General features: G+C 31.3%; 2 protein-coding genes across 2 annotated transcripts; both read right to left on the bottom strand.

Annotated features, from left to right (window-relative positions):
* Positions 1-1062: 1062 nt before the first annotated feature.
* LOC130813279 (uncharacterized) lies at positions 1063-5241 on the bottom strand. The gene is made up of 7 exons (XM_057679081.1): positions 4972-5241; positions 4717-4886; positions 2400-2476; positions 2239-2304; positions 2085-2159; positions 1934-2008; positions 1063-1693 (listed from the first exon to the last, which is right to left on the bottom strand). The coding sequence occupies exons 1-7, from the start codon at positions 5121-5123 to the stop codon at positions 1301-1303; spliced, it is 1008 nt and encodes a 335-aa protein (XP_057535064.1). The 5' UTR covers positions 5124-5241; the 3' UTR covers positions 1063-1300.
* Positions 5242-13003: 7762 nt separating this feature from the next.
* LOC130813278 (zinc finger protein ZAT5-like) lies at positions 13004-14377 on the bottom strand. The gene has a single exon (XM_057679079.1). It carries the CDS (start codon positions 13951-13953, stop codon positions 13174-13176), a length of 780 nt encoding a protein of 259 aa, XP_057535062.1. The 5' UTR covers positions 13954-14377; the 3' UTR covers positions 13004-13173.
* Positions 14378-15481: the final 1104 nt, after the last annotated feature.

Genomic DNA, 15481 nt, shown 5'->3' with positions numbered 1-15481 from the left:
GATATTCTCTAACCTACCTTGAATAAAATAAAATTAAGAAATATGATCAAAATCAAGTAGGAGTAATCAACATTAATGATTTGGTTGGATGGATGGCGTAATGATAGTAGTTAGTAGTAATAACTTATAACTAGAATCCAGGTGCATGAGACATTGCTGTCATTGTTGCTTATAGTATGTAGTCATCATAAGAAGACTAACCAAATTATGACTACGCGTTAATAAGTACTACTTTCCACAAGCTGGTTATATATAGGGGTAGAGCAAAAATTGAAAATTTATTTAAAGACTATATGCAATGTCAAAAATTATAATATTTTTTTAACAATTTTATATCTTTTATCACTAAACATATATCACATAATTAAATGTTAAAACCCCTAATTTTTCAAGGCTCTATACTATTAAACATGTTAAACATGCTCAGAAACCGGTTATATAATGGTGTACATGGGTCCATTGTACAAGAGCAAATCCGATATTTTGCTTTCTTGTTTCTCTTTAGTCTTCATTTGTGGTGTCAAATTCATTTAAAAATACTGATTAGAGTCATTGCTTTTAGTCTTTTTTGCATTCAGCCTTTTTTTGTCGCGGTACAGTATTAATTTCTCCATTCATAAATTTCTAATTTCTAATTTGAATTCTAAACAAGACAAAAGGACATAAAACTGTGATTTGTGTGCATAAACATGGGTATGGTAAATTTTAGCAAATATTTCCTCCGTTCATTTTTATCTTCCACTTTGAGTTTTTCACACATATTAAGGAAGATAAAATCTTTGAATTGTAATAGGTATTATTTTAATTAAATAGGAGTGTGAAGTAATGATTGCATTGAAAGCATGAAGTTGTAGTGGGTATTTTTTGATTAAATAGTAGTGTAAAGTAATAATTATACTGAAAGTATGAGAGAGAAAATAATTATAAATAAAAGAAAAGGAGTACATTAAAAGAAAATGAGGGTTTTAAGGGGTAAAAATGGAATAAAAACTTTCTAAAAATAAAAAATATTCTAAAGTGAAAGAACTTTTAAAACTACCCGTTATAGTAATGTAAAAGATAAAAAAAAACGGAGCGAGTATCAGACTACATTTTCTGTAATATAATTTAAATGTAAAAAGGAATTCAAACACTAGTTCACCAAGATAGAAAAGTTGTTGACAGTGAGTGAATACACATATTTTCCAGGGAAAAACAAAATTTATGGTACAATAGAACGTTTTTCGAGTACAAGAAACTAAAATCATCCAATCTAGTACAGATTTCATGGATCAAAACTAATAATTTAGTACTCCCACTGTTACTGGCTAATGTTGGGAGGAGGAGGTGGTGGTGCTTGCATCTGTTGACCAGGAAAGCCTTGGGGCGGTGGAGGCAGTTGGTTTCCCATTGTGAAGTTTCCCATTCCAGAATTCCCTGCTGGGGGAGGTGGTGGTGCTGGAGAAGGCCCACCAGGAGGCAATGGCCTCTGCCCATTAGCCATTGATGGTGGTGGTGGTGGCGGCATTCTTGGAGGATTTCCAGTTGGAGCACTAGGTGGAGGTCCTTGTGGCGGTGGAGGAGGGGGCGGAGGCGCATGAGGAGGTGGAGCAAGAGGCCCTGGTGGGACCCCTGGGGCTGAAGTACCATTTGGTCCAGTAGTAGGTTGTGGTTTATTGGCCTCTGGTGGCTTGGGCTTGAAATATAGCTGCAACTGTAACATTCCAAAAACATTAGTAAGCTCCCGAGCATCCACTTTGTACATGACTATTGACATTTGGTAGCAATTTTGTACAAAGTTATCCAGTACAACAACAATCTATTACCCCAATCACCCAATACCATTAGTAGTTCACACCTAGGTGTCCAAAACTTTACCCTTGATAAGCAATCATTTTGTTACAAAGTTTTCCAGTAGTATGCAAAATATCATGACCAAAGGTCTTAAACATACCGTGAACATCTTGGAATCCGGGTCCCAATGTGAGAAGAATTTGGAGGTAGACTTGTCAATTTCGGTGCTAGGAACCTGAATCGAGAAGCAACAGAAGCTTAAGAAAATAATTTGTGTCCTTGAACAAAATGAAAAGTTAAACTTAATTTACCTTGAATGATATGATTTCATAAGGCTCAGCAGCGAACAGAAGATACTGGAATCTTTTGTCAAAAGCGTCAACCCTCTAGCCAAAGGAAAAAATAAGTAATTAAGTTGTTGGACCATCTATAAAGCATACAATATGTCAACATCTTAAAAATCACCTGCTCAAAAGAAGACATAAACCGGTGCCTAGGCTTAGTGTTGTCCTCAATTTCAGGATACTCTATCTGCATTCAGATATAGAATCATAAGCAACTCATCTTCCAAGAGAACACAGTTAATGAGAAAATTTGTAAATAAATAATAAGCAGCAAGCAGTTACCTGGAAAAGAAGAGACCGCTGCTTTGTGTCAGGATCAAATTGCTTTGTTACTCGGTACCCAGGCCTGCCAATCTTAACTACAAGAATGAGAGAAACTTTAGACCGTCAAGAGATGGTAGAACAAGAACACCGAGAATTAATTAGAGACAAGATTATTCACTGCGCCAAACAAAAAACTGAAAAAAAAACAAGGTTGTACACAGACATTATTGTGATTTCACTTACAAGAAAACAAGGTCAAGAACAAAACTTTAGGACAAACAGGAGTATCAACAAGATCATGCAGTTTCAACTGTCACTTCAACAACAAAGAACAATTGAAGAAATGAAAAGCTCAAACAAGATACCAATGCATAGCTCAAGCGGCATGGGATAAACCCTAAAATACTGATCTAAAGCACAATAAAACTTCTCTGAAGGCAGGTATTACAAGACAAATACTTGGATTTGATGATGATATTTGAGCAAAATGAAAAAAAGGTGAACAAACCATGTGAAATCCATAATTTGTTTAGTTGCTCATATGGTAAAGAAAAAGCAAGTAAATCTGCGAAAATCAGTTGATTTTTTTATGGTCTGACCATAAAGCGCATACACCGAATATAATGATCAAAACAAACGAGCAAACTATGGGTGATAAAACACACATTTTCTTTAAAGGACCTCAGGCAATCCAATATTAGGCAAAGGCCTCTGTAAAAAACTATCAGAGTCGAACAAGGATTGTAGAATCATGTCTACAACAGTAATGTATACTTGTTCCTTTGCCATGCATCACAATGACATGGAGCTTCCAGCATAATCCAGTCTCTAAAACTAGTCACAATGATTCAGAAAGGCAATTCACAATACGTAGCTTACATTAAATTTCACAAAAAGCAACAATCATTTTACAACGGGAAAAATGTTTTCACTATGGCAGATTGGCGGTAATTTTTACTTATATCCAAGGGACACCTAAGCAGAACTCAACTCTCATGAAAAAGCTATTGTTTAAGTGTAATGTCCTATGATGAATGGCTTCAGATGCTGGTTCATAAATGCCCACTTGTGAGGCTAAATGAACTTTATGAATTAGGCCATCTGTTGCCCAAGAAGTGGAGATGATCCTAATATAACTTTTGTTGTCTGCATTTTTTTAAACAATGCTCTAATTATAAAATCAGAATGACTCACCGACTTCTCTTCATTAGTCATATTGAAGTTTGTGACTAGTACTAGAAACGACTACAAGTAACAACTAAGTGTAGACTGTAGAATACATCAATTGAATAGCAAAATTAGATCAAGAGAAATTTCAAAATATTAAAATGTGAGAAACATATTGATGAGAAAAATGATGAGAATCGACTGGAACAGTCAAAAGTTGGAACTACCAAAGATGACGTGGATAAAGGAGTGAAAAATGACATAAAAAAAAAAATCAAGGTTTACATGAATATGTGACAATAGATTGAAATGGATAGAGAAAGAGAACATATGTAGATGATCATAGACTTGATTTTGTTAGTTCTAGATCAGGAATAAAAATTATTAGTAGTATTAGATAGGATCGAATAGTACTTTTTATCAACTATTTCTCAAATTGTTTTGGTTCATGTAGTCAATTCCATGTTATTGGGGTTAGGCTAAAGCTTTGACATTGTTGCGTTGCAATTTGTTATCAATGAAAATAACGAGCTCTCTAGCTAAAAGTTAAGAGGTTTAACACTATTACATACCCACGTAAAGTGCAATGACTATCTACATGTTACTGAAGATTAAAAGACACTCGACATAAAATGAGCCAATCCGCAGAAGTACTTATCACGCAGGAATTCATAATTGGCCAAAAATGGCCAAAATCTGCTTGTTCAATAAGCAAGGGATTAGAGAATTAAAATAACACTAATCGCAGCATAAATGAGCAAATCCTGCAGAAGTACATCTTGACTGCTTATCAGGATAAATGACGCCTAATTCCCGCAGGAATTCACAATTAGCTCATAATTTGTATGTTCAATCCGCAGAAGCGAATTAGGTTCACTGATCTCTATTTTCAGATGGTGTATCAGGTACAAAACAGACCTAAATACAAAAAATTATGTATCCTGTAAGCCGAATTGACGAAATTTTCAACATTAAAAGCAAAACCCTTCATATGTCCTCTCACTCAAACATAAACTCAACTAAAATCCATTAAAAATGGCTATTATTAAGAATAATCAAAACATATTAACCTAATCCAAAAACACCAGTAAAACGCATAATCATCATTCATCTCAATAGAAAAGAAACACCAAAGAAGAAAATTAGGGGGAAAAAAGGAGAAACTGACCAGTTTTACGAATATCAACTTTGCGTTTATTAGGTTGAGGTTGAGCAGGAGCATCTTTAGCCTCACGAGCCGCTCTCTTAGCCAAATTGGTTTGGTGACGCTTTCCTTGAGTATGTGCCAAGTAATTTCCCTCATTGTTGTGCAATGTTAAACACAGCTTACACTCGTAACTGTTAGTTAATTAAGATGGAACCGCCATTAAAATTGCAAGCACTAAAATTGAAGAAAGAAGAAAAGACAGAAATAAACCCTAACCTTCCAAGATGATTGCGCATAAAATAGGGGTCTTTGGCAAGATCGATAGTCTCGAGGGCGAGTCTCCGAAGACGCTCTCGACGATCAATGGCTTCATTCTGAGCCGAAGCGGCGCCGCCGCTTCCAGGCTTCGATCCCCACTCTCTATCCATCACTTAGGAGACTCTACTTCCCCTTGTGTTTTCTGGGTGTTTCGAAGTAGTAAGCGTCAACGTTCAAAGGCTGGGCCTTAATTTTATTGAAGATGTTTAAATTGACTAGATTAATTGAAATTGAAAACTCTATTCGATTAATCAAAATAACTTGTATACAAAAATTAAATGATATGCACAATATATTTACGCATATTTAAAATTCTATATTAATTTGACTTATAACATCGTATTTAAACACTACAATATAATTTATTTTTAGTGGGATATAGTTGATGACATTTATTTTAAATGTCACTACTTTAAATTTCTAATAGTGTATATAACGGATTTGGTAATATTTATTAGACTCTTTATAAGCATAATAAAAATTCATACTAAAGTTTTTCACGACATAGTGTCTAGCGACATTTTCTTAAATGTCATTATAGACTACTTGAGTGTCACTGAATCACTGTATAATGAAACTTAAAATAAAAACTATTAATTATTACACTAAAAATTTAAATTAGTGACATTTTTTTAATATCTCTGAATAAAATGCGGCGAAAAGTAATATCTACACTTTATTCCTTGTCACAACACAGCCTTATTTCCTCATATGACATTATTCATACCATATTCATAGTTTTCATCAACACATTTTCTTTTTTCTAATATTTTACTTTGAATTTAAATTTTTAGTATCATTCTTCTAACTTGTTGAACCAAAAATTAAATGTCATGTTATAGAGTAATGAAGTACTTTCTCTGTTTCTTTTTATTCTTCTCATTTACTTTTTGCATAGTTTTCAATATAAATTTTAAACCTCAATATCTCTAAATACATATAATAAAAAATTATAAAAAATACATAATAAAAAATTATACATTAAGACAAATCTAACAAGATATTACATGAATGTATTTTATCTTTTAAATATGTGTCAAAAACATTAATTAAAATTTTCTTTCCTTAAAGTGAAATATTCCAAATAGGAAGGGAGTAGTAAATTTAGTAACAAAATTTTGGCAAGGGCTCGATTACCAATTTGTAACGGATTCAGAGGGAAATTATCTAAGGCTAGGCTTGCACTAGCCTATATCTTCAAGGTCGACATCGACCATGAGACTTAAAAGTTTAGAATTGACATATTACTTGGTTCGTACAAGTAATATCTGATTGTTAGTGTTAAAATATATTACTATCAGTAGTAATCTAAAAGTCACAAAGAGAATACAAACTAAAATAATCTAACGGTTCATACAAGCCTTTACAATTGCCCATTAACTGTAACAATTCTCAGATTACTTTTGTGTGAACCCCTTTGCCACAAGCCTTGCCTTGTACCTTTCCAAAGTTCCATCCTTCTTAAGTTTTACTTTGTAAACCCACTTACATCCAATGGCCTTCTTACCTTTAGGTAGGTCTATGACTTCCCAAGTGTGGTTTGCATTGAGGGCTTCTATTTCCTTCTGCATTGCCTTTACCCATTCAGGATGTTGAGCAGCCTCAAGGTAGGTTGCTGGTTCAGAGAGAGCAGATATACAAGATATGAAAGCTTTACAGTGTGTTGGGATTTCTTCAAATTGAACAATGTTACACCAGTGTTGTGTTTCATTATAAGCAGCACAAACAAAGTCATCCATCCAAGCAGGTTTTCTATGTATTCTTTTATTTGGTGAATTGGTGATGAGGTTTGGTGGATGTGTTTGTGGTGCAGGTATGTGTGGGTTGGTTGTATGAGGTGTTTCTATGTTCTGTTTTGCTTCAGGTGTGGTTGCTTCAGTGGGTAGAATGAAAGCATCAAGTAAGGGCTGATCTTCTGGTAAGTTAAAGGGTGTATGGCTGGGAAGAAAAATGGGGTTCAGAGAGGTTTAAGGTGAGTCAGAGAGGTGAAATGGTAGATGTTTTTCATGAAATGTGACATCCCTTGAGACAAACAGTTTGTTTGTTTCCAAATTCAAAAGTTTGTATCCCTTTTGACCTATCTCATATCCCATCATGATACAAGGTATGGCTCTTGAGTCAAATTTGGATCTATTTGCCTTTAGACTTGAGGCATAAACCAAACAGCCAAAAACCCTTAAGTGATCAATGTTAGGTCTTCTTCCATACACCTTTTCATAAGGTGACTTGTCTTCTATGCAGCTCAAAGGCATTCTATTAATCAAGTGAGTGGCAGTAAGCAGGCATTCTCCCCAGAATATTAATGGAACTTTGGATTGAAAGTAAAGTGCCCTTGCTGTTTCAAGTAGATGTCTGTGCTTCCTTTCTACTACCCCATTCTGCTGTGGAGTATCAATGCAGCTTCTTTGATGCAAAATCCCAAACTTTTCATATACATTTAAAATTTTACCTTCACAAAGTTCTTTGGCATTATCACTTCTAACTGCTTTGACAATAACATCAAACTGATTATGTATGAATGTAATAAGAAAATCAAGAATATCAACAGAATCACTTTTATTTTTCATCATGAAAGTCCAAGTATGCCTTGAAAAATCATCAACAATGGTCAAGAAGTATGTACAATCATTATGAGTTCTGATTTTGTAAGGACCCCAAACATCTATATGCAACAAATCAAAACAATTTTTACTTCTACTTCCTATTTTTGGAAAAAAACTTCTAGTTTGTTTTGCTCTAGGACAAATTTGGCAAATACAGTCTAGACCATTCTTATTTGCTAGGTTATCATTAACAAGCTGGAGCCTATTGAATGGAATATGACCCATCCTTAAGTGCATCAACTTCAGTTCTTCTGTAGCAGCAATGTTGACTGAACTTCTTGTTCTATCATCATCATTTTTGACTGCATAAAGTCCTGACTCCAGATTACCAAGAACCAGGGTACTTCTCTGTGAATGATCCTGGATCATGCACTTGTCATGTGTAAAAACTATATTACAATCCATGTCCTTACATAATTTATGTGTTGAAATTAAATTGAACTGAAGTCTTGGTACATGGAGCACATTTTTGAGTATGATACCATTTCCAAATGTTGTAGTTCCAATGTTTTCTATTTTTAATTTCTTTCCATCAGCCACCGTTATTTTGTTAGGTGATTTGTCAAAAAAATTGTAGTTATCAAATAATTCCAGGTTAGAACAAATGTGATCAGTGGCTCCACTATCTATTATCCATCTTGAATTGAAACAAGTGATTGAGCAAGCATTTTTACCTGCCATGTTGGCCTTTTCTGTAGCTTGAATGTCATTGCATTTTTTGTTTTCTTTGATTAGATTTACTAATTTTTTGCACAAATCAGTTTCTTGATCTTGTTCATCATCTGACCCTTCTTCACAAGTCATGGCTGCCACTCTTCTTCCTTTTGTTCCCTTGTTGTTCGTTTCATTCTTGGGATACCCATTTAGCTTGTAACACTTGTTTATTGTATGGTTTGTCATTTTGCAATATTCACAGTACATGTTGTTCTTCTTGAAGGTTGTTGATTTGTTTGTCTCACCTTTAATTCCATCACCAGCAGTGAATGCCATGGTAGAATGTTTGTTGGATACTTCTGCTATCTCCTGTTGTCTCTCATCTTGTATCAGTAAATTGTAGGCAACAGAAATAGGTGGAAGAGGATTCATCATTAGAATATTTGTTCTGACTGCATTGTGTTTGTTATCTAATTTCATAAGAAATTGTACTAATCTTTCATCTTGCTTATTTTTGATAAATTTCTTTAAGAAATTGCATGAACAGCCATTGCATGTGCAGATTGGAATAGGGTTTGCCGCACTGATCTGATCCCAAACGCCTTTGATTTTTGTGAAAAATACAGCAATAGAACTGTCGTCTTGATTAATCTTGCTTAAATTTTGTTGTAGAGAAAACAATTGTGGTCCTGATATCACTGAATAGCGATCTTCAAGATCTTTCCAGATTTCGCAAGCAGTTGAGAAATACAAAACACTTTTTGCTATTGTATTATCCACAGATCTTAGTAAATATGAGATTATCATGTTGTTGCATCTTTCCCAAGCTTTGAAGAGAGTATCAGTGATTTCAGGCTTAATCAGGCTCCCATCAATAAAAGCAATTTTGTTCTTCATTGACAAAGCTAAAACCATAGCTCTCTTCCAATCTGCGTAATTATCGCCATTAAATTTTTCTGAGACCAAAGAAACAGTAGGGTTTTCATTTGGGTGAATATAGTATATAGAATTTGGATCTGCAATTGGATTTTGTGAAGTATAACTCGATTCAATCATTTTGATATCAAGAAGGACAAGGAAGAAGAAGGCGATTCAAGAAATTTGAGATGAAACCTTTTAATCGGAATTTTGAGAATTCGATTCTGAAGAAAAAAAAAATTCAGAATCTTGATGCAATTTCAACGATTGTAGAAGAAAAGGAAAAAAAATGCGGAAGGTATGATAGAGCACTAAAGATCCGCTCTGATACCATGTAACAATTCTCAGATTTCTGAGAATTGTTCTTGAAGAGAGAAGATGGAGGAAGAGCAATGCTGTGTTCTTAATGTTTTTCTTCTTCTTATTAGAAACAAAAATACAAGAGACATATATATATATTTATATACAGTAGAGGATGATGTAAATATGTATGGGCCAAAAAACAAATGGGCCAAAGGGCCAGCACATATATATCAGTAATATTAACTAATGGTTAAGACATAAATAGTCGATAAAAATCAGCAATTAGAAAGGTGGAAAATGGAGGTAACGTGACCTTTAGTATTAGCATAAATTATTTACAACTGTTTGGTGTTAATTTTTAGAAGATTATTCATTTAGTATTAGCATAAAAATGCTCTTCAATATTAAAAAATAGTTTTGAAATTTGGGTTTAATTCGACATTTAGTTGCTTTTTAACTTATTCCGTGATAAAAAAAAATGTTTAATTTATACTTCTATTATTGAATTAAAAGAAAATATATTTTTAAACCTTTATGTAAAATAGAAAGATGTGATATAAATAAATTAAAACAGATTTATAAAAATATATTTAGTGCTTTCCTTTAGTCATAAAACTTTGACGTCCCTTTAGAGGATATAAAGTGGAAGAAAAGAGGGATCAGAAAGTAAAGAATCATGAATTTATGAAGAGGAGAGAATAAAACAATTTAGAAGTTCATTGTATTTCACTACAGTATATAATTAATCTACAATCAATCATTATAAGCATATATATATATATATATATATATATATTTTATAACTCACTTTTACAAACAATTGTTTTTATTATACTTTTATTCTACTTGGATTAAAGCTTAATAAAGCTGCCCATATATGAGCATTTTTTATTTAATCATTGTAATATATTTTAGAAAAAATCACGTGGTAAACCTGAGTATTGGACTTTTTCAATGTGGTAGATAAACTTTTTTAATACACATAATGATTCTGAGCTTTCAACTTCTCCTTGTAGTAGACAAAAGATTAAGCCTCTTGTTAATTAAGTACTCATTTTGAACAAAATTTCAAAAAAAAAGTATGTACATAAAGGTGACTATGACATCTGTTTTTAAGAAAAAGAAGTCGTTAAGATGGTAATTAATAACATAAATTTAACAAAAAACTTAATATTTTGTCTATCAATTGGAAAAGTTAAAAGCTTAGATTTATCATACAAATTAAAAAAAAACATTTTTTTACCACGTGAAAAATTAAAAAACTTAGAGTCACCAGTTGAAATTTCTCTATAATTTAATAATATAAATCCCTTTTCTTCTTCCTCTTACTACTATTTTAGCCCCTTTTATTGAATATGCTTTAATTTATATTTGGCCGTGACTCAAATTTTTTTAAAATTTCTTATCTACACATTTAGCTTACATTTATATTTCATTTATACTTTCTATATATTATCAACCTGTAGAGTATAATTTTTTATTACATTTTAGTTATTATTCTATTTTCTTGAAATTTACCCTACCTTTACTTGGGACTATTTTTAAGAACAAAAAGAGTGTATTGATCACATACTACGAAAAAAAAAAAAGCAAACATAGGAGAAAAAAGACTCCAACTTTTTCGTCACCCAAAAAATCGAACAAAAATGATGTGAATAATAAATGGAACCTAATTCATAGCACCCATCACTTTTGGTATCTATCCACTTCTCAATCTATATATATAACTAACTCTACACCAACTAATTTTCGCTCTTACCCACTCCAAATTTAATGAAGAATTTTTTAATTTGTATTAAACATTGATTATTGCCCTAATGGCCGATTTATATAGAAATTTGATTTACATGTACATGCTTTTAGATAGATTAACATTTAATTAATTTGATCTAGATATCTAAAAATGCATGATTATATTACAACACTCAAAAAAGGCTAATGGTTTATTTTTGATTAAAATTTGAAAGAACCTTAAATGATATATTTAAATTTGTGGAATTTGAAAAAAGTGTTACTATTAATTATTTATTGAGTTATTATATATGTAATTATAAGGGCAATATATAAGCATTTAAAGTTTCAAATAGTAAAATTATATTGGAAATTCATAACAAAACAACCCATAAATTGATATTATTATTTTTTTTAGTGTACAATTAATATATATATATATATATATATATATATATATATATATATATATATATATATATATATATATATATATATATATATATATATATATATTTTGCTCCGGTCAAAAATCGAAAACAATCAGATAAATGGGTACCTTCGGGTAGATGTGGTAATAAAATGGTGGTACCATTGAATACCTGAAAATTAACACCAACAACTCCGGGGGCGGTGCCTTCGACATCCAAATTAATATCCACATATAAGTTACTATGTTGTAGTAGTATTTTAGAGAGATAAAGTAAGACTTTTGTTTAGTGAAAATAGCAAATACTAATTTTCCATCCTCCTTCACTTACCTCCTAAGAGATAAAAATAGACTTATATTTTATTCACAGACATATATATATATATATATATATATATATATATATATATATATATATATATATATATATATATATATATATATATATATATATATATATATAAATTGTGAAAAGTCAAATAGGACACTTAGGGAGAATAGGGGGAGTATTATTATTATTCACTAGTGTCAAACTCGTGCTAATAATACTTTAGATGACTTTGTTTTTATGTTTAATTTAATATATAGTTTAATACGCTATTTTTATATCACTAATTTTTAAATGAGACAAATTTTCGTGAGACTATTTTTAGTAGGCCGACCTAATATATATTTTGTATCTTAAAATGATCACTTATAACGTTAAAGCGATCAGTTATAATTTTTATATAATTACTTTTTATAGTCTTAGAGCGATTTCTTATATCCTTAAAACGATTACTTATCATCTTAAAATAATCAATTGAAAAAATGGGTTATTATATGGATCCGTCTCATGATGAGACGGTCTCATACAAGACGAGATATAAAAATAGATTAATGAAAATATTAAAAACTAAAAAATTCTAATTACACATAATAAAATTGCTGAATTAATATCATCATCATCCGATCCAGTTGTTCCCGCTCATAGAAAATTAAAAACAGGGTCTGGAGAGTGAAAAATGGCAGCAACTCGTAAGAGCGCCGACAAGTCATTCACATAAATAATTGAGTGTTATAAAAGTATACTCCTAGTACGTAGTTTAATTATTACACTTTGACAACTAAAACTGGCTAGTTTTCATCCTAAAAATAAACTAATTATAATAAAACAATTAATAACCTACTTACAAAATGGAATAAGTAAACAAGGAATAAACATTTATACCTTTTTAAGGTTACATTAACTAAATTTCACCCATATCGAAATTGATACAACGTATACAAGAAAAACAACCGTGTAATAAAAATTGCAATGTAATTAAACATTATTCAAAAGAATGATCTTCTATTAATTAAATTTATGTCAGCAATATGTTTTGAATAAGTACAAACAATGATCAATATGATCAACAATTATAATAATGAATGTTGTGTACCTAAGAAATAATTCACAATTATAATAAAAAAAAATAAAGTTTAATTTTTTTCCTTTTGTTTCTGGCTAAATTAAGATGTTTGAGAAATGGATTGCAATGTTCAATAATGGCAATCCACAAGTTGTGATGAAAAAACCAAAGTTTTCTCATTTGAAGAGAAAACTCCATGTTGTTGTTGTTCTTGATCTTCTGGAGCTGGAAGATTTAGATCTAATGATAAAAAATTTCGTGTTGAAGCAGTCGTATTATCTAAAATTGATACGACATTATTAGTTGTCGTATTAGTCGAACCAATTGGCCTATGTCGTCTCATATGACCACCTAATGCTTGCCCAGATGAATACTCGGCCCCACAAATACCACACTCATGAACCTTCACTTTATTATTGGAATTTCCATTACTTAAATTGAGCAATGGGGTTGGAATTTTAAGGGAAAGAGTTGTTGTATAACCATCATGATCATTAAATTGTTGCTGTTGATCAAAAAGTTGATCAATTCGATGATCATTGTTATTATTATTGTTATTAACAACAGAAAAAAGAGATAAAGGTAAATTTGGTTTAGTTTTTTTGTGACTAGCTCTATGACCCCCTAACGCTTGGAATGAAGAAAAAGACTTGTTACATGTCTTACATTCATAAGACGACGTAATAACTCTATTGTTGGTATTGTTGTTGTTATTGATAATGTTGTTGTTACTCGTGTTACCTTGAGCTAGAAGGATTAAGCAATGAGCCATATGTTCCTCCTCGGCCTGAGGCGAGGAGGAAGGCGTGATGGCAGCACCATCAGTAGAGGTGGAAGACACGGTGGTTAAAGGGGAAGGAGATAAAGGACGAGAACGTTTAGTACGTTTACCCTTGATCGACATCATCATATTATTAGTATTCTTTTGGTGGGCAACCACTGTGGAATATGGAGTTAGGCTATAATATAAGAAGAGAAAGGGTAAGAAATAAATTTATGAAGCATTCTAAATTAAATATAAAATGAAAACAAAGTTTTGAAAGGAGAGGAAATAATATACCAAGCTTAGAAGAATTAATTAAATGATATATAAAAGAAAAAAGAAAAGAAAATGGAAGGAATAAATATGAAGAATAAGAGATAGAGGGAACGAAGGATAGATAGAGTTGGAAATGAAAAGATGCCGAGTAAGTTTGAGGAAGAGAAGAAAAGAAAGGAGTAAGATTCGGTACGGTTGGCTTTGAAGCAAACCCATTACTTCTTATCAACGACTTCCTCTGTATGTTTAGAGTGCAAGCCTGGAACCCCTCCACCCCCACGGATTTTGCGCCTTCTCCTACTTCTTTTCTTCTTCTCTATTTTTTTATTAATTTTTTTTTTCTGATATAAATAGAATAGAGTACTTATATATTTGATAAAATTTAATAAAATTTATTTTACAATAGTCTAAAGTTATAATTTCGCCTCTTGTAATTTTTCCATTAAAAAAAACTTTTTGATAGTTTTATTGACTATGATAATATTTTGACTCAATATTTTGACTCTTAAGCTTGAATTTTTTTTCTAATTTCTGATATAAATCTCTATACGCTATGAAAATATATATTTATGATGTCAGATGTTGTAACATATCAAAATTGTGTTGCTTATTTTAGTAGTACTTACTTTAAATAATAATTCTTTGTTTTTTTTATTTTGCTACTAAAAAAACAAAATAAAAATTAGTTTGGTTGTCAAACAAAGGTAATATCGGCTTTATCCAAATTAAATTGCCTTTTATTATTTGTTGAAACTCAATCATGTAATAATGATAAATTTATGACGATGGAGATGGTATTTTCTATGTATTTTGTTTACTTTGTAGTAGTAGAAATTTAATTGAGAAGCAAAGGGTAGTGTGAGCAACTATGATCTAAAAGCCAATATCAACTAATGTAGTCAATAAGTTTAATTGATTAAAATGGTACATTGAAAAAATATATTTAAATATCTAATCTCTAATAAATGTGCCAACAATATAACTTTTAAAATGGCAATATATAAAAAAATGGTGATAGATAAAAGTAGGTTAACATATGAAAAACAATAGAGCATCACTAATTATTTTTTAACAAATATTAAATTGAGATTGTATCCAATTAAGTAGAACATATTGTCTACATTTCAAAGATAATGTAAAAGTATATTTGTAGATTAGAATTTAGCATGACTAGCTAGCCTAGTTGTGTATAAACATAAGTATGGATAGGATTCGTGTGTGAATGACACTTAAATCTTACATAAGATTAGCGGTCAATACAATCTAACCTATAGTTAAACATGACATGTTTGTATTGTATATAAGGATTTATATTTGAGAGTAACTGACATAACTAAACTCATATATATGACCTTCCATAATACGACCCGATAGACATTGGCTCGACGTGAATAGATGT

This window comes from Amaranthus tricolor, chromosome 5 (assembly GCF_026212465.1).
Source record: "Amaranthus tricolor cultivar Red isolate AtriRed21 chromosome 5, ASM2621246v1, whole genome shotgun sequence".
NCBI classification, from domain to species: Eukaryota; Viridiplantae; Streptophyta; class Magnoliopsida; order Caryophyllales; family Amaranthaceae; genus Amaranthus; species Amaranthus tricolor.
The sequence above is the reverse complement of the archived record's forward strand: the minus strand, read 5'-3'. Positions and strand labels throughout refer to the sequence as shown.